Source organism: Gallus gallus, chromosome 6 (genome assembly GCF_016699485.2).
Source record: "Gallus gallus isolate bGalGal1 chromosome 6, bGalGal1.mat.broiler.GRCg7b, whole genome shotgun sequence".
Lineage (NCBI taxonomy): Eukaryota > Metazoa > Chordata > Aves > Galliformes > Phasianidae > Gallus > Gallus gallus.
In genome coordinates, this window is record NC_052537.1 from 30,745,079 (window position 1) to 30,764,401 (window position 19,323).

General features: G+C 46.1%; 2 protein-coding genes and 1 long non-coding RNA gene across 9 annotated transcripts in view; 1 reads left to right on the forward strand and 2 right to left on the reverse strand.

Annotated features, from left to right (window-relative positions):
- Window positions 1-1,018: 1,018 nt before the first annotated feature.
- On the reverse strand, window positions 1,019-7,980 carry LOC112532714. The gene is made up of 5 exons (XR_003075967.3): window positions 7,882-7,980; window positions 4,060-4,196; window positions 3,062-3,128; window positions 2,250-2,315; window positions 1,019-1,363 (listed from the first exon to the last, which is right to left on the reverse strand). It is a non-coding gene; the product is annotated as an uncharacterized LOC112532714 (long non-coding RNA).
- On the forward strand, window positions 7,652-13,796 carry NANOS1 (nanos C2HC-type zinc finger 1). Of its 7 annotated transcripts, none has more exons than XR_006939683.1 (3): window positions 8,687-9,032; window positions 9,531-10,243; window positions 13,294-13,796. XR_006939683.1 is itself a non-coding variant. In XM_040702898.2 (2 exons), the coding sequence occupies exon 1, from the start codon at window positions 7,750-7,752 to the stop codon at window positions 8,512-8,514; it is 765 nt and encodes a 254-aa protein (XP_040558832.1). In that variant the 5' UTR covers window positions 7,652-7,749; the 3' UTR covers window positions 8,515-8,579; window positions 13,294-13,796. The 7 variants fall into 7 exon arrangements, 2 of the variants coding, with proteins under 2 accessions (XP_040558832.1, XP_025007684.2); XR_006939684.1 differs by having other exon boundaries at window positions 8,687-8,999; XM_040702898.2 differs by lacking the exons at window positions 8,687-9,032; window positions 9,531-10,243 and adding an exon at window positions 7,652-8,579.
- The window catches only part of EIF3A (eukaryotic translation initiation factor 3 subunit A), a 28,484-nt gene continuing 21,323 nt past the window's right edge, over window positions 12,163-19,323 (reverse strand). The window contains exons 18-22 of the mRNA XM_421787.8: window positions 19,152-19,243; window positions 16,366-17,213; window positions 15,285-15,459; window positions 14,761-14,930; window positions 12,163-13,450 (exon numbers count right to left, since the gene is read on the reverse strand). Coding sequence (XP_421787.4) covers window positions 13,209-13,450; window positions 14,761-14,930; window positions 15,285-15,459; window positions 16,366-17,213; window positions 19,152-19,243 — 1,527 coding nt within the window. The 3' untranslated portion in view covers window positions 12,163-13,208. The remainder of the gene's footprint in view (window positions 13,451-14,760; window positions 14,931-15,284; window positions 15,460-16,365; window positions 17,214-19,151; window positions 19,244-19,323) is intronic.

Consider the following 19,323-nt stretch of genomic DNA (forward strand, 5'->3'; position numbering starts at 1 on the left):
GGGTACAGGCAGGGGTACCAAACCTGCCCTAAGATGGCATTTCAGGCAGTACTTAATAAACACCCAAAGATTCAGGTGCAGAGGAAAACGATCACCACCCCCTACACAGTCCTGCACAGACTGCTGTTTAATTCTGGAATTTACACAGATTCTTCATGTATTAAAATATCAGCAGCTGTCCTTTGGTTTCATCAGCAAAACTGGTTTAGTGTAAGAGAAAGGCTCCATAACGGCAATCACAGGAGTCTCAGCAGCAAGATAGAATTTAAGACCAATTAATTAAACTCCTAGTTGTTTCATTCTATCAAAACTGAGACCCTCACATATTATTATTATATTTGAAAGCGCACTGAGCATGTTTCCATCCCAGTGTTATGATGTTTTGCGACGCTGCTGAAAGCTGCAGCAACAAAACAGCTACTTTGTAATGGTGAGAATAAGGGTTCCTGGCAGTTGTTAAAACTCCATTAATAATAAACAACTCTGTTCTAGAAGAGGTTTCACTTCACTTTTCGTTTCCAGTTGAATGGAACCTCTCTAATTCTCATTCTCTCTCTTGCAGACTTTCTCATCTCACTAGCATTCCTCCACACCAAAACAATGGCCACAGTTGAGGTGACTGTCTATCTAAAACCACCTGGGTTCTGTATGCTGTGATGTGTCCATGTGGAACGGCCCAACATCCCTAGAGTTGGTTGCACGTCTCAGTAGAAAACAGCAAGATGTTTAAAATTTCTCAGGGTTTCTGGACAATATCAGAAATGCTGAAATGAACACATTAAAGTGTTTGTTATATTTCAAGAAGGCTGAGACTCCATCTCTATAGTTCTGACAGCTACGGTTGCTGAAACTACACTAAGAAGCATTTTCAACTCACCATAAAGTTTTAAAACTGTTGTTCAAATGCTGATGAATGCTAGATGTGTTAAACACTTCAATTTCAGCGAAAGCTTGCTAGTATATTGTTTCCAAAGGGATACAGCTAGGTTACAATACACATTTAATATGCATGCAGGTTCTCAAGAGCATTGTAAATTTAAAGCAAAATTCAACTAAATCTCTATGCTGTTCATTTTTTATTATCATTGTTATTTTATAACCCTGAATAAAATTAGTTCACTGATATTAGCTTTCAGTACCTGCTGGTTTCAGTTTTTACAACATTGTGGGTGTTAAATTTAGAGGAAAGTTGTTTGTTACCTTTGGAAACAATGGTGTCTATTCACGTTCTCTTCTTTTTCCAATGGGAAGAGCGTTCATGTTACTCTCAGAAGCTGTAATTATTTGGTACCAAGATAAAGCTGCCAAGGTGATCCCTCCAGAAGTCTGCAGGGCAGAGGAATCTTCCCACAACTAAACATACCTGTGGACAAGTATTTTTGCTTTCCTCAGCTGCTCTTGGAACAAAATTTTAGGTGTCAAGAACTGTGAAATTACTGGGAAAACAGCAACAAATAGACATTTATACAAAAAAAACAAAAAGGGGAAACAAAAGTAAGCAATATAATGCCAAGACAAAGCCCCCACCCTGGGTTGTCCCCTCCCCTCTTCCTTATACCAGAGGAAACACCAGAAGCATGTATGGCACTCACTCTTCCGCAGTGCAAAGTTATGATTATGGTTTTGTCATTTTCACCCCTTAAACTTGCACAGTGAGACAAAAAAGTGAAACACGTTGTCAGTACAGCACTTCATGTCTCAATTACCTTAATGATATGATTATAATGAATGACAGATGATTATAATAACTAAGGATGAAGTTAGCAGGAGTTTTCCTATTACTTTCAGTGGTATCAGAATTTCATGAACTTGACTTTTGGATCCGAGGGCACGCTTGAAATGTGCATTTACATTCGTGCATATGCATTTTCATCTGAAAATTGGCCTATAACATCAATTTTTCTGCCTGTTCAGGAAACGGCATTTAAACATTTTTAAATTAGTCTTTTTCTGTGTCTCATCTCTATGCCCTCGCTGGCCTCCCCTGGCTCCACTCTTACTCTCAAAGACTTAAAGCAATGGCTTTTCCTCACCTCTTTCCACAGCAGACAAACTCATTTCCTCATCACCAGTCTTGCCCACCAAGACCAAGCATGTCTTTGGCTTTTGACATACCAATAATGTCTTGAAACTCAACATAACCATTTCTCCATCTAGCACTGACTGTACCTTAGGAAGTCTTGGTTTTATTTTTTCCCTTGGAAGTTTCATATAAAGAAAAAAATCTGTGAAACTGAATTATAACTTACTTTAGGTAGTCTTCTATTGAAATGGTCCAAAACACCCACTCAGACATCTTCCCAGCAGCCCAACAGCTGTGGTAAGACAGCAGCGCATAAACACCAGGTCTATGTTTGTGGAAAGCATGTCCTACAGAATTACTACTGCAAGATGATGAAGTGCAATGACATCTAACATCAACATAACAAAGTGCTAAAAGGCACTGAAGTTAGTATGCTTCACCAACTGAGAAACTAGAGCAATGCAAAACTAACCTGGTACACCCCAGGTAACCTGAAAACCAGCTGACATCTCAAATTACAACCATAAACAAGGAATCATCACTCTGTGGTTTCCAAGATGCTCCATGGTGATCTATTCTCAGCTGAACACTCTAACATCTTTACTGGAAGAAAACATGAAACCATGCTCTACTAAAGTTGAAGGTGACGCAACGCTGAGCGATAGCCAAGGGAGAGGTTTTGTCACTGACAGGGGACCCGCAGTGCTTGTTTCATTGCAGCTGCATTGAGCTGCCCAGCCCCATGTGAAAGAGGCAGGGCTGTGGTCTGTGAATTGTTGATGGTATAGCCAGACTGATAAGCGAGGCACAAGCATGACCACCACAGATGCAGAGCCGGGGTTAAGGATGCTGTATTAACTCTGCCCGGTAGGGCCCTGCGTGCCCTCCTGTGGTCTTTTTGGGGTTTGGGGCAGCCTCTGCTGAGCCATCCTGCTGCTGAGCTGCCTTCCCAGGGAGCAGGGACATGCCTGGCATGGCTCTCATCCTGCCTTTCAGGGCCCCACAGAGAGCTAAAAATATCCTTTCCCAGAACCTTACCAGAGATATGGATCTTCTGGTTCACAGTTTAACTCCTTGGGCAGCACACGATACAAATGCTGAAAAGCTAAGGGGAAAAGACACCATTAAGACACCAGAAACGTGTAAATACTGAAATCTTTGCATGGAATTTCAGTTTGTGCCTTTATTTTTTAAAGTTGGCAAATGATAAGGAGGGGGCTCTGAAGGGAAATATCACCCTTCAGTATCCACCCACTACAAGCTCCTGTCAGAAACAAGACGCCAAGCCAGATGTATCTTTGGTCTGAACCTATTTTTATTTTCCTATTCAGTCACACACAGTATTTGAGCATAGTACCATAGCAAAACACACAGATCTACCTGTGCTCCTGGCATGCCTGGTGCCATTCATGCTGGAGGGCTGTGTTAATGCTAAAGCCTACCGTTCATAAAGGATGTTGGTAATTGCCAGAGAGTTCAGAATGTGAAGGATGGGAAAACAGCCATTACAAATCCAGGAGCTCAAACTATTTATCTTAGAAAGAGAGGAGGTTAAGGGATGATTTGGTCAAAGACTACTGGTGTTTACAGGGAGAATGCAATATTGAGATCAGAGTCCTCAGTTAACACAGGACAACCCTAATGCTGAAAACAGACAGGGTCTGACTGGAAAGATGGGGAAGATGTTCAACTGTGCAAATAATGAGTTTATTCCCAAAGCCAGAGCAGGAGCAAACAGATTGATTCTTCATTAAAGGTCCTTCTGAATGACATTTGGATCTTCTTTTTTTTTTTTTTTTTCCTAAAAATATGTGCTGGAATCTAAACAAATAGAAAAAGAAGAAGGCTTGTGACCTGTACCAACTAACAAAACAGACTGTTATATGCCTCTCTTCCTTGTAGTGGCAGTTCTGAAAATTTTTCCAGGCAGATAAGGGGTGTAAATTGCAATCCTGATCACAGATGCCTGGCGGATCTGATCTCTGCTTGTGCAAGCACTGGGTATATCTCTGGTCTCTGTACTGATAGCTTCTCACCTGTACATGCCTGGAACCAGAATGTCCTTGCAGGGGCACCAGCTGTTCAGCTCCTGGAATCACAGCCACCTATGGCACTCAGCACATCTCCATCAGCTCACCACCTCCAGCTCTATCCATCTCACCTCTCCTGGTGCCTGCCAAAGGTAGAGACCCTTTTGACACACCTTGGTCCAAGCAGTCTGATTTAGTTCTTAATTCTCCTCCCTGCGTTTCCATAATACCCAGTGTAAACCACCTTCACAGTGCTCTAAACCCATTCCTCTGTGTCCTATCCAACACGATCATGCAGGACAGATTATATCCTTCTTTGAAGGCATTTAAGACCATTTTCATGCCTCACTGCAGCCTCCTCCTGCCTTGACAGCACCTCTCCTGAGGGGTCACAGCTCTCAATAGTCTTGCTGCTAGCCTTGCTCCAAGTGCACCTTATCTGCCTTGAAACGTGACCCCAAGGTGGACGTGGGGCTGCAGGCACTTCACTAACACACACCAAAGCCCCAGGATCTGTCACGTGTGTCCGAGAGCAGAACTTTGCCCTCTCCTAATCGTATCTCATTTATCAGCAATATAACGCTTTGCACATTATCATCCCAATTATAAAGGCTTGTAGGTGATAATGAGATTCCACTGGATATATTCCAGCAAAGCACATTCTAGGTTTTACTAACTTCATTAACCAAGAAAAGCTGGTTAATGGCAGAAAAGTGCAACGATGCACATAATCATACCGGTTGCTTTGCTACTACAATTATATTATTAAGATGGATCTTTGAGGTACAGTTTCCATGTATAATTAGTGGTTTATCCCTTCAGGAAGAAAAAAAATCAAAAGCACCCTAAGGCTTGAACAAAACGGTTCTTACTGAGAACACAAATGAAGCTGTGCTCTCAGGGTCAGACTCCAAATGGGATTTGTGAGCTATAGGAACACAAGAATTTGGAAACCCAACAGAGGCTCGTGGGAGATGTGAAGTGTCTGAGTGTGAATTGCAGCCCCTGACACCCCTCTGTGCACACAGACACGCATGAAGGAGGTCCCCACCTCACCAGGCACCTCGCTGGTCCCACAGAATCACAGAATCACAGAATGCATTAGGTTGGAAGGGACCTCAATGTTCATTTAGTTCCAACCCGCTGCTGTGGGCTGGTTGCCCTCCATCAGAGCAGGCTGCCCAGGGTCTCATCCAACCCGGCTTTGAATGCTCCCAGGGATGGGACATCCACAGCTTCTCTGGGCCTCCTTTCCCTAAAATCTTACGTGTTGGAGTTTACCATGAGTACTGCGAAGGCAAAAATCCCACAAATGTCAGAATTACACCATATTTAGACCATGGGTGTCCAACTTTTTGGCTTGTCTATGCGGCACTGAGTGAAGAGGAACTGTCTTGGGCAATTATATCATGGAATCATAGAATCATTTGAGTTGTAAGGGACACTTAAAGGCCATCTGGTCCCAACCATGTAGTTAATGTACATAATAAGTAACAAAGCTACCTCACAAAACACTTCAATCTCAGACAAAGGGAACAAGCACCTCCAGGCAGTCGGAACAATGGGAAACCCTCTGTTTACTCCTTTTACAAAACAACAAAACAGAAGACAAGAGCACTGAAAGCCTGAGTTTTTGGTTGCTTTTCTCTCACGGTTAAATCACACTCATCATCCTGACAAAAAACAAAATTCCCCTTTTTTTTTTTCCACCAGGAGTTCTCTTACAGATCTAATCAAGTTGTCAGGAGAAATACTATTATCCTCGCCACGTGAAATTAATCCATCAGCACTGAGTGTGTATATGACGCTCATTTGGATCAGCTCCTATACACGTCTTCTGCTTGGTAACCCTTCACACAATAAAACAGCCTTCAGGACTGAATCTGCGGTCATCCTACAGCCTTTGGCACGGCTGCTCTGCCTCGGAGCTTAGCAGGAGCCCTCGCTGGATTTAGTCAGGCAGGCAGAGCTCAGAAACTCTGCCGGAATCCTTGCCGCTGCTGTTAGAAATATGCACTATCATTTGCTAATTCAGGCTCAGAACCAATTCAGAAACTCGGAGCAATAAATCCTCGTGTGAACATTGAGCCCTCTGAAGCGTATCGTGGAGCAGTCATTTTTGGAGAGGCGGAATACACAGAGGAATGCGGAGCGTCTAGCCAGAATTTTATTTGAAATACTCTTCTCAATGAAGCCAAAGACTTTTCCAACACTGAAAACCTCTGCTTTTTCCTATCTGCCTCTGACATCCATGGCCTCGCACAGGAGCAGCAAGGCGCAGGCGGTGCCGGCAGCGCTGAGGCTGTGTGTGTCCCTCCCTAAGCAAGGAGTTTCATCACTGATACTGACCGAAAAGGGCTTTACCCCGTGTCACAGGGCACCGTCACGTCTCCGTGCTTCAAAATCTGACAGAATCTGCCAACTCTGAGAAAACTGCAGGTGAGGCTGTCGGCTGCTTGCATGTACAGACATGTTTGCCCACATTCATCACTACCCCGACACTACAAGAGGTGTGAAGCAGCCCTGAACCCAGGCACCAGCAGCATCCCATACCCATAGCCCACAGCAGTGAGACCCGGGCACCTGCTTGGGTTTTCATAAACACTGATCTCCTCATCAACTGTACACGTAACTTTTTCAGGCTCCTTTGACATTCTTCCCCACCAGACACAAATGTGAGGCACTGTATGCTCAGGAAAAATATGCTTCTGCTGATAAACACTTGATTCTTGGCTTGGATTTGCATTCTGCAGCAGTCTGGGTCACCGCCCCGGCTGCTGGTCCGGGACTCTGCACTCTTTAAGTTCAGTGAAAGCAGCTCCTACTGCATATCAGCCCCCAAAAGGCCATGGATTGTGATCCCCTATTGCTGTGCTGGGAACAGCCAACTCTGCAGAGCCCGAAAGGATGAGCCTCAGCAACCTTCCTGCCTTCAGCCCATCCTGGCTCCTCCATAACCCATTTCTGTTTGTTGAAGGACTGAAGAAAGGGTGAAAAGTGCAGTCCTGACGCTGTAACCACCCACGGCCAACACAGAATGCAGCAGCTGCTGTAAAATGCCCGGCTGGATAGGGAAAACAAAGTCACTCTGCTGGGAATGCCGCGTACCGTGCACAGCGCATCAGCACTGCTGACACTAAATCCTCCCCAGCAGCTTTTTGGGTGCTAAAATAGCTCTTTTGGTGTTAGCAGTGTCTTTTTGGACACAACCAGCAGTTTTGTAGGTCCTAACAACGTTTTTTGGGGGGTACTAATAACGCCTTTTGGGATATTGATAGCTTTAGGGGCACTAACAAGAGTTTTGGAGTAATTTTTTGGGGTACTAAGAATGGCTTTCAGTACTAAGAATGTTTCAGGGGGTACCAACAAGAGCTTCCCGGACGACTCCCGCCCCCGGGCCGCCCCCCACGCACGTGCCTCGCCACCTGCGCCGCCGCGCACGCCTCGCTGCCCCTTCTCCGGCCACGCCCCGCCCCGCCTCCCACCGGCCAATGAGCGGGAGGGGTCTCTGGCCGACGGCCAATGAGAGAGCGGCGGGCGCCCCCCCCTTTCCCGCCACCGCCCCTATTTAAAGGGCGTCGCGCAGCCGCGCGCTCCCGAAGAAAGTGGGGGCGGCGGTGGGAGCGGAGTCGCGGCGGTGCCGCTGTCCGGCGCGCGGTGGGGGGCGCGGGCGGGCGCTCCCGGACGGCGCCCCCCATGGAGGCTTTCCCCGGCGGCAAACTGGAGCCGCACCGGCACCTCCCGCCCGTAGAGCGCCTGCCGGGCGCCCGCTACGGCGGCCGGAGCCACGCCGCCTGCGGGAACGTCTTCAACTCGTGGAACGATTACCTGGGGCTGGCCACGCTCATCACCAAGGCCGTGCGCCCCGGCAAGGGCTTCGGCGCCGAGCCGCCCGCCGTGGTGGTGGCGGCGGCCGAAGAGGAGGAGGAGGAGGAAGAGGAGGAGGAGGAAGAGGCGGCGGGGCCGTACTTCGAGGGCGCGCTGGACTTGCACGAGCTGGAGCTGTGCGGGCACCACCACCACCACGGCGACGGGCTGCTGGAGGAGCGCTTCGCCGACTTCAGCCCCTTCCCCGGGCGCGGCGGCCCCGCCGCGGTGCTCTTCGACTGCTCGGGGGAGCACGCGGGCCGGGACGGCTCGGCCCACGCGTGGGGCGCGGGCGTGGTGGTGGCGGGTCGGCTGCCCGCGCACCCGCGGGCCGCGGGGCGTCTGCTGAAGCCCGAGCTGCAGGTGTGCGTCTTCTGCCGGAACAACAAGGAGGCCGTGGCTCTGTACACCACGCACATCCTGAAGGGACCCGACGGCCGCGTGCTGTGCCCGGTGCTGCGCCGCTACACCTGTCCCCTGTGCGGCGCCAGCGGGGACAATGCCCACACCATCAAGTACTGCCCGCTGTCCAAAATGCAGGCGGCCAAACAGCTCCGGCACGCCCGGACCGCGCTGGGCAAGAAGGCCCGCTAGGAGCGGGGCGCGCGGGGACTGGCGGGCGGCTTCGGCGCGGCGGGGACGCCCTGTACGTGTTTCTTGTAAGAAATATATATATATGTGGTTTTTAAGAAAATGGGATTCACGGCGAGTTCCGACGGGGGCGGCGCTCGGGGCGGGCGGCGTCTCTCCCTGCTGCCCCCCGCCCGGCTCGGGGGAGCGGCCGCCCCGCTGCCCGGCGGGGACTGAAGGGCTCTGAGCCGCTCCCTCGTCCGTCTTGGAACCGTGCGGGTTTCTCGCCCGGTGGTCGGCGGCCCCTCGGCTGAATGGCTGCAACCGGGGCGGAGGAGGGACGGGACGGTGCCGCCCGGCTCCCTGTGCGTAACGCACGGCTTTGAGGCCGGCAGGAGGGAGCGGCGAAGGACTGCCGGGGGCTGCGCGATGAGCCCTTCTGGGGGTGGGGACACAGAGCGCTCCCGGTGTGTTGGCGCTGGGCGGCTTCTGAGGAGACGCAGAGCTCGGTGCGGAGCTGTCGGAAGGAGGGTGATGCGTTTGTAAGGCTGAAGAGTGGCTTTAACTGGATGCGGAGGGGGGGGGGAATCCACTCGTGTGGTTACCGAGTAGCTTTCACGTATACCGAATACGGGCCGTAGCTCCAGGAAGTGCTGAGTGCCGCCACGGGGCTGCGTCGCTCTCGAGAGGTGGGGAATTTGTTTTCATTGCAACTGAAGGCAGGAGAAGGAGCGGCAACAGCAGCTGTGTGGGTCACTTCGGAGGACAGTAGGGCAGCACAGAGGGGTTCTGCTGCAGATGGCTGTACTCAGATTCACCTGGAGGGTGAGAAAGGCACCGGGCCCTGATGGGTACTGATGGGAAGGGGAGCTGGGCAAGTGAGAAGTGACAGCTATTAGCGTGAGTTCCTCCTGGGGAGCTGCCTGGCGGGGTGGGAGAGTGAAGCAAGGAAGTGGAACGGGTAGGAGTGGATCAGGACGTGCAGGGTGGGCTGGAAGGGGCCTGGGGTCACTATTCACTACTGCTGTTGGTTCCCGCAGCTGAGAACAGGGTTGTGAATGGAAGTGCTCTCTTCAGCCCTCATCAAATTGCTCCAGCGATGGCATTAGGTCTAATTAGCAAATGTAAATAGACTTGCATTAAATACCATCTTGCTGTGGCTCCAGCTGGCTGTGTGGAGCTGCCTGTTGGTTGTGTTACGTACCAGCTGTGTGCTGTCTCTCCATCTATGGGACTTGCCCTGCAGTGTTCTCAGCTGGTAGAATTTAGGTGTTTGATTTTGTGATGTCTGCCTCCGCCGCAGATTGGGATTGGAAAAATCTGGGATTTGGAAAAAGCTGTGGAAAAAAAACCTGTCTCTTTGTTAGCTTCTTGTGGGAATGTTGAAGACGAGTATGTGTGTGTCAATTCAGTGGACTGTTTATGGACACAAAAGCAAGAAAGATGTAAGGAAAGTTCTCAGAAGGGACATTCCAAGAGGGCTGCCATACAGCTGCCTCCCCCGGTCTGTAGATTAAGCTACCCCATAGCAACTGCCCCACTGCACTGCCTGGGAGCTTGTCAAGACAGCAGAATGTCTCCTTGCCTTGGATGCCGGCCCTGTCCTTGTGCAGCACCTGTCCCTGCCCTCTACCCGGGTGAGAAGAAAGCTGCTCTCGTGATGATGGCTCCTGCTGTGTGTGCTCAGAGTCCTCCTGCTCTCCGTATGTACCCGCACTGCATGGCATCAGGCCTGGGAGTTGGGCCCCAGCAGGTAAGGCGGCCGCAGTGGCTGGAGAGAGCAGCTGCGGGTGGGAGGGGAGTCAGCCTACTTCAGACTGAGCTCCCAGAGCCATTTCCTGCACACCAGCACACTCTGCAGCACCGAGCAGGCAGACACACACACCTGCTCATGGTCACTTACAAGTCTGTTATGGTAGATGCTGCTTACATAGGGACCGAGACAGCTTATGGTAGTAACCTTAATTCCTAGGAACAGCATGTGCCTTCATCTGCCCGCAGCCCATGTGGGAAGCTATTACATGCTCCACAGAATGTGTCTTGTTGAGTCTGATGCTATTGTCATTTATTCTGCATGCAGCTGCAGTTGTAAAGCTGTGTGGCTACTGCTTCTAACCAAGCACTTTGCCTTCAGAAACCCGCTTTATTACAGGGAAACATTCCTAATTCTATCAGCCATGGAACCTTTTCCATGGTGATATTCTGATGAGGAACGAACAGAGTACCAGGTAGCCTATCCTCACCCTCAGGTGGTTTTAGTCTGGGCAAAAAGCAGAGTCCTCCTGATGGAAAACTCCTCTCGGATGTGTTGATAACTCACTTCTCAGGTCGGGCAAGTGTGGTGCCTTTCAGTCACAGCTGTTCCTGGTATGGCAAAATGGGAACTGGGTGCTTGTTGTGCCACTGGCATACGTGTGTCCTACAGTTCTGTAACAAGCTGCATGCTGTGGGGACTCGTGCCTGAGTAACAGGTGGGTTGTGAATCTCAGTTTCACTGACAGCCCGACTTTACTTTGTGGGTTTACTGAACTTACGCTAATTTATGTAAAGAAAACTTGCTGTTTTATTTACTACTGTTGGCTGTCTACTACTGTAGAAAGAATGAAGGGTCTCTATCCCAGCAGCTCCCCAGTTGAATTCCCCCCTTCACATGCAGGGCTGCCAGCAGTAGGTGCAGGTTGCAGATGTTGGGTTTGGTCAATGAAATGTCTGACCACTGTAGTTCTCCAAAAAGATCAAGCAGTGCAATAAATACATGGACATGGCTGCGTAGCTCACATCTTTCAGGTGTTTCTCATGCTGCCTGGTCCTGAACGTTGAATGATGTTGCCAACTTATATAACAACTTCCACTTAAAGGTTAAGAACACAAACTCTGGAACAGTTTCCTCTTGTGCAATGGCCATTAGCTCCCTTTATCCCCAGGTAAATGTGGCTGTACAGATAAAATTTCAAATATATAACTAGCTGAAGGTATAGTTACTCTTTGTAACTTTCTGATGACTGGAAAACAGGTAGAGGCTGAAAAGATATTTAAGCTCTTTTACTGTGTGCACAATCAAACATTCCTTGGAGCTTCTCAAGACCAGCCTGGATAAGTGTGGTTCAGAGTAACAGTCTGACTTGACAATAAGGAGTGGGATCAGAGCACTTAATAGGCACTATTCTGTGATCTTCTAATGCCAAACACTGTAAGTAGAGCAACAGGTGCCTGAAGGGCAGCCATGGCCTGCTACCTAAATCCAGGAGGTGGAGTGGATGCCATTCTCTACTGCCATCCTTTGTGGGAGTGTACAATCACTGTTTTTTTGTTCAGAAAACACTGTAACTATGAGGGAATCCTGGAAATTGGCAAAATGAAGACAAGCTCCAAAGGCACAATCACCTGGCCTTCAGGTTGGATGGCTTAAGAGCAAAGTTTTCCTGAGAAATAAATAGGACCCGGACAGCTCAAAAAAGGGCAGGAAAAAGACAAGAAGAAAAGCATTACAACTGTTGTTCACACACAGTAAGATTAAACAAGCTTTAACTCAGGGAGAAACTAGCTTAAGTGTTCTGAGATTGTCCTTCAGACAGCACAGAGAGAGGTACTCACACACAAATGAAAACCACTAACAGCTGTTCCACATCAAAGTACACTGCAGGAAGGTGCTAAAAAGACAACTGTAGAAGCTAATTCCATAAGTTCTTTATTTATCATTGAAGAAACACACAGCAGCAAGTTCTGTGTTGGCTTCAGTATGACCAGATAGTTAATTGTAATTCTGCATCCCAAAATCAAAGTCAACACAGCCATTACTACAAATCACTTTTTTTTTTTGGAAAGGGAAAGAATTTTACCCTGAAGACAAAGAATTGGGGAAAAATTCAACAACTTCTCCAAAACCACACATTTTAAATATGACAATATTTATAAATCCTTGAAAGGCATGAATTATCCAGTAATGGAAAAGCAGTTGTGCTATTGCAACAGAAAATACATAGCAATATGCTTACCGAAACACTTAAATTGTAAAAGCTTGGAGTTTTGTGTCTGCACACTGCAGCAGTATACATTACTGGAACAATGACTGCAACATGGCTTCGTAAGCTTTATGTATTCAAGTAAATCTACAGAAGAGATCCCAGTGTAGCTAATGCTCGTAATGTTTATTGTATTTAATTCCAATTTAAACAACTTACTGAATTTAGACGATAAAATGTCTCCCAAACTGCCTGCCCTCAAAGATTGTAAAAAGAGGGGGGGAGGGGGTTACATTATTTTTTTTTTTTTTCCTTTTTTGGCAAAATTATGGAAATTGATCCAGCTCTGCTTTTCCACTAATTCCACTGTGTGAATTGAGGTGCTTTCAAATGCACGTTCAGCAATAATACCCCATTCCAAATTAAGACAGACTAAAAATAGAAAGGTCAGCTTGTTTTGGTGTGAAATAGAGGCATTACTCAAGGCGGCCTGCTTCCTTTTATTTTAGCAACAAATGATCCATGAAATAAGCATCATTTGAAATTCCAAAAACTGGCATTCAATTTCCAACCTTCTGCTGTGAGTTTTGTGTGCATGATCAATCTATATGAGTAAGTAATTCAAGCTCATGCTTTCGTGTTATCTCAAAACATTTGTTAAAGAATTCCCATTCAGAATGTTTATAAGCACAAATATAATCTGTGGATTCGATCAAATCAAAGCTAAAACATTGGTTAAACTGTTTTCATATTCGCTTAGCGTCGTACAGTGGTCCACCCTTCTTCATCTGTCTCATTTTTAGTACGACGAGCGGGCTCACGCTCCTTTTCTGTTTTCCAGGAACCCTTCTCCTTCTCCCCATCTCTTTCTCGATCTTTTGATGCTGACGGGGGAGCAGAAGCTGGAGGAGCAGCAGGGGCAGGAGCTGACCGCCGAACTGTTTCACGTTCTTCCCCACGTTCCTCTCTCCTATCGTCTGCACGCCGCCATGAGCTTGCTACAAAAAGACATTAAAACCACCTTTTGTTACGTTCAACCAACAGCCTGCAAGAGTTTAAGCAATCAAGCCTAGCACTGACAGTGTGATTTACTAATTCTCAATCTTGCCAAGAGTTAATACAAATATGACAGCCAAATGCACAGCTTAATTTTATAATGAAGTAATGGACAGGAACTACTCATGCCTCTTAAGAGATTCACCATTGCTGTCAGCAAGTGAAGTGTCTGTTTTAAAACAAAGTAACTGCAGTAAAAACGTTCTAGTGATGTACATGGTTTTACAATGTAAAATACATCCTTATATTATCAGAATTAAAAGCACAAAAGCATCTCTTTAGAAACAATTGAAAAATACTTAGGTGTTCAATGTCTCAACAGCCCTTCACTGTTCAGCATTACTGAAGTCAGATGTGACACTGGATTACACAGCTCCCCTTATACTAGGCTTCAGCATTCTTCACTATAGTAAGAATTGTTCATTTCCATCAAAAGGAGCTTAAGAATTATACCCCAGCTATGAATGAACAAGTGTCAAATACCAAACCAGATGGTCAAACAATAAAGTAGTTCTTGATATATACATATATATATACATATATATATGTATATATATATACACATACATATCTCCCCACACTGGGAGCCCTCAACCTTTCTGCCAGCTGTGGTCCTGTAAGGTGTGTTCTGTTCCAGTCTGCTCTGAGATCAGCTGCATGACAGCACCCAACAGTCAGGGAGCACCAATGCTCAGGGCAGAAACCAAATGAAATTCTGAACATGAGAACTCCAGAATGGCAAGGTGTGGTATCTCAGGCTAAAAGTCTTTGCTGTTACTGGTTTTTATAGGAGACAGCAAAGTATAAGTGAATGTACATAACTAAAACTCATTAATGTACATAGTTAAAGTAGGTTATTCATCAAAAATAAATATCACTAACAGTGTGAAACCCATAAGGCCTTATTTGTGAATATTGCTCTCGGTTTTGAGAAATGGGACAGAAATTACTTTCTGGGACACCTCTCTTGATAACTGAACTATAAAAAACTTCCATTCACCTCAAATGTAATGTGACAGCAATAACTGCAGACTTAAAGTGTTATCCTTCTACTGCAGATCTGAACTGCTACTATGATAGAAAAGAGTACAACTAAAAACAAGATTTATGGAAAATTTCTCAGTTACACTACTGCTGCTTTGTATTACGTTGTTTAAGTGGCTGAAAAAAAAAAATCATCTCCTAATGCTGCCAGGGTAACATAGAGGACATGTATAATTGCAAGCTTTTAGGAACACCAAAACAAACATACGTTCTTCACGGTCAGATCTGAGGGGTGGTCCTCTCCTGAGCGGTGGTTCTCTGTCATCAGCGCGGCGATCTCTCATGTCACGGCCACCTCTGTCCCATTCTTCACGACGACTCGAATCCCTCCAGCTAGATGTTTCCTCAGCTGGTCCTCTTCTCCAACCAGCATCATCCCTTTTGCCATTCAAAATGAAAAAATAAGGCTAAATGTTAATGTTTTATCTTTGCTACGGAAAGAGGTGATGATAACACAGATATTTTCAGGTCCAGTGGGTCTCTATTTAATATGCTGACTTCCAAAATCTTTTCTGGAGCCTAACATGAAATATGATGTACAGGGGAAAAAAAGTAAAATATTTTAAAGCAGTAAAGCATTCTGGGATTTACTCTGTTAGCACTTTAAGAACAACAAACCGCTACGCCATTATCCACATAGTACCTTAAAGAACTCCATTTCTTACACACCAACCACAGTTCATTTCACTACGTGAAGTCAGACTATTTCTTAATGACACAAAGGAGTCAAACCTGGGACGCCTGAAACGATCATCTCGATCAAAATCCCTTTCTCTGTCAAATTCTCGGTCTTTCTCATTGTCGTCACGGTCTTTGTCTCTGTCCCACTCGCGGTCTCCAGGAGGCCTGGAGTCTCGGGGAGGCCCCCAGCTGTCCTCACGGGCCTTCTCGCGCTCTCTCCATCCCCCTGTAAGCAACAGAGTCAAAGGAATTTATGAATAACTTTAATCCCTCAAAGATGCATTTACTTTTCTCTCCCATAAACTGTTTCGTCAAGTATTTTGGTCTTTTTGAATAGGAAAAAGCTGCTGGAGTGCAAATATAATGACTTGTGATAATTTTGGTACTGGTTTGGATTACAGAATTCATGTCTAATGAGTTGATGTGGCACCTGTAAAAATATAAAATAAAAATATAATAAACATACAAATGTGAATGAAAAAAAATCAGGAACAGTTTCGAACACAATCAGAAACAAGTAATGGTTACCAACACTACTACTCTGGATTAGAAACAAAGCACATAGGAATAGGACTGTAGGATAATTCAGTTTGGAAGGGACCTTAGAAGGTCACCTCATCTAAAATCCTACTCAATGGAGGATGTTCAAAGAAAGTATGAAAATACTCCTATTTTTACCATATCTAGAAAAAAAGAAAAAAACCTTATCCAAACCAGACCCACTTGAGTGATGCAATGATGCATCAAAATCCTTCCTAGCAGATTAATTTCAGATCAGGCAGGGAAAGAGATCAAGGTGCACTCAACCAGTGAAAATGTTCTTCCTCCATCAAAGCATTAAACCTGTCTATCTTGTTTTTTGCATACAGGTAAACACCACCAATACTATGTGACCTTTAGGAATAATCCAGGCAAATAATAAATACCACTGATTTTGGCCATGCATGGTTTGTTTAGTTGAACCAAATGAAAAGGATTAATTATCCTAAGCAAAGGAGTGTCCATATTATCAGAATTACTCTAGACATTTTCAGAGATGATTTGCCTATCTTTTGCATCAAATATATCACATCCATTATCTGCTGGCTCAACCACACTTTGGAGGAAAAATCATTGCATTATTCTGCTTTACCTGGTTTACCAAATGGTCTCCAAGGACCTGGCCTTGAATCTTCACTGCTACGCCATGGCCCCCTGTCATCATCTCGTCTGGAGAGCCTGTCATCATCTGTGTTACGCCACGGTCCCCTGTCATCATCCAGACCTCGCCTGGGACCCCTGTCGTCATCCAGCCCACGCCTGGGACCCCTGTCGTCATCTGCAGCACGCCAACTGCCCCTGTCATCATCCAGCCCACGCCTGGGTGGCCTGTCATCATCTAAAGCCCGTCTGGGCGGCCTGTCATCATCCAGCCCACGCCTGGGTCCTCTGTCGTCATCTGCTGCTCTCCAACTGCCTCTGTCATCATCCAAGCTGCGTCTGGGGGGTCTGTCGTCATCCAAAGCACGTCTCGGGGGTCTGTCGTCATCCAAAGCACGTCTCGGGGGTCTGTCGTCATCCAAAGCACGTCTCGGGGGTCTGTCGTCATCCAAAGCACGTCTCGGGGGTCTGTCATCATCCAAAGCACGTCTCGGGGGTCTGTCATCATCCATTCCACGCCTGGGACCCCTGTCATCATCTGCAGCCCGCCAGCTCCCTCTATCATCATCCAGGCCACGTCTGGGAGGTCTGTCCTCATCCAAACCACGTCTGAGTGGCCTGTCCTCGTCCCCTTCACGACGAGGTGGTCTGTCTTCATCCCCTTCACGCCGAGGTGGCCTGTCCTCACTCGATTCCACAGAAGGCCGTTCCTTTTCTTCTGCAGGACCTCGTCGGGGCAGATCATCCCCTCGCCGAGGCAGATCATCACTTCGTCGGGGCAGATCATCTCCTCGCCGGAAAGGTCTTTCATCATCTCTTGCTTCTCCTCGGCGCCAATCTCTGTAAAGCCACAAGGAATAAGCGAGTTGAAACTGACATCTAGAAAAGCTTTACATTGTTGTTGACTCCCATCAAAATCACTTCTGACTACCTGATGTATGGTTGCAAGTACACTTACAGCGCTTGCAGTTTTCAAATGCACAGGGCCTAATTGCTTTTAGTGCTATACGAAAGTGATAGGTCAGCTCCCCTACTGACTCAGTAAATATTGAACAGTTTATTATCCTTTTAAACATTACAGCTGCTTAGTAGTCTCTTTTGGTCATCTGCTGCAATAAAACCGAGAAGGCATTTTGCTTCTACATCAAGCTTCATTTGACAACCTCTGTATCTCAAAGAACTCATTAAAAATAAAAACCATGGTTTTGAAGCATCCCCCATCTTCACAAACACACCAACCCTAAAATCCCAACAGATCGGTGATGCTCTCCCTGACAAGCACACACAACTGAGTACAGCAGTACAACTATACCCTGCAAGCAGGGTGCAGGCTCTGGCAGGCTAGGACAACTTATAGGGGTTCTCTTACTGGGTTGTAGGAGGGATAAAAAACATTGGTGAGAGTTTTCACTGGGCTATTGTGTCATCAGCTCATCTTTAGAATATGCTTACTTTTGTAACACTGAAAGGATCAGACATTACTGAATGCAGTTAGAGAGTTCTACCTTGTCACTTCCCTGGAGACAGTATTTAGCTTAATGCCCACAGGAGTCATGGTAAGGAAAAGACTGAGAGCACTGGAATATGCTGATCACCTGGAATCCTGTACTCTGGGGACTGCTGCACAAGACAATCAGCTGCTCTGTAACTGTGAGGATTTGTGTCCTAATTTTACATGCATGTCAGACCCGCTCCATGAGAAATCAATGCCTGCCAGACATTTTTTAGCTGCAAGCTAATGTATTAAATCTGAAGCATATAAACAGATGCATTAAGCACTTCTGCAATACGTACGTAAAATGCTTCACTTGAGAGTTTCATGCAATTTTTGATGTTGCAATTCAAGAGAAAGTGGATCACTATCAAGAAGAGCAACACAGCTTTTAAAGAGAGCTTAAGACACTACTTTATCAAGAGATCTTATTCCACTATGTTAGAAGAAATTACTAAAGACAAACAGTAAATTGATTTGCTTCCAGTCAGAGTAAGCTGTAATGGATTTAAATTGTAGCAGTGGAAATTAAGGTTAGACATTTATAAATATCTATTTGTAAGGGTAATTAAGCAGTAAAACATACTGCCAATTAGCACAAGTAGTGGTATTTCCATCAACACAGGCTTTTAAGAACAACTAGACATGTTTCTTCAGAAATATTTTAAGAACAATGCATCCTGCTGTGAAGCAGAGGGATGGACAAGTTTTAAAGATGTTACTTTCTACAACTGTACAAACAGTTCTCATTATTACTGAATATATCCCAAACACCTGAAAGTATAGATGTGATCAAGCACTTTTGATTTAAAAGAGCAAAGTACCATCAGAACATTCTTCCTACATAAAGCACACATTTTCTGCTCTGTGAGCTCTTCTGGGACTTGAGGAGCTTTCAAGACACTCAACTTTGACTTTCTTTCTCACAGTTATTGTCAGTTTTCTAAATGGAAAATCTCAAATCTCTAGGAACTCTGCATCTGTTCATCATCCTTCCCCAGCCTCTACTTATGCAATTGCCACCAATGTTTGAGCGAGTCAAAATTATTACTTAGAAAAGAACCCACATAATTATGTTTATCAGATGTAGAAGGCGTAAGCCAGCCATCACGTATCTAACCTAAATAGAAGAACATCTGAATGCAGTTGTGAGACAAAATCTCTCATTTTGAGATTCGTAAAAGCAATTAGAAGGTAACTTAGAGAAATGAAAAGGCCTGAGAGATTACTGTTAGTGCAGCTTTAAAAAAAAAAGAGAGCCCACAGATACTGAGCCCAATCATCACCTTTCCACTGGTGCTCGTCGCCATTCGGATTCCGTCTCACCACCTCTTCTCCAGGAGCTTTCAGACTCTCCCCTGTCACCCCAACGAGATTCCTATATGTCAAAGGGAAGTAGGAATATCCTCTTGAATACTTCAAAATAAAGATTTCCAGCATGTACGTTACGCCTTAAAC

What these genes read in the sequence shown, in the direction of transcription:
- NANOS1 (XM_040702898.2), top strand. Translation starts at nt 7,750, where the DNA reads ATGGAGGCTTTCCCCGGCGGCAAACTGGAGCCGCACCGGCACCTCCCG.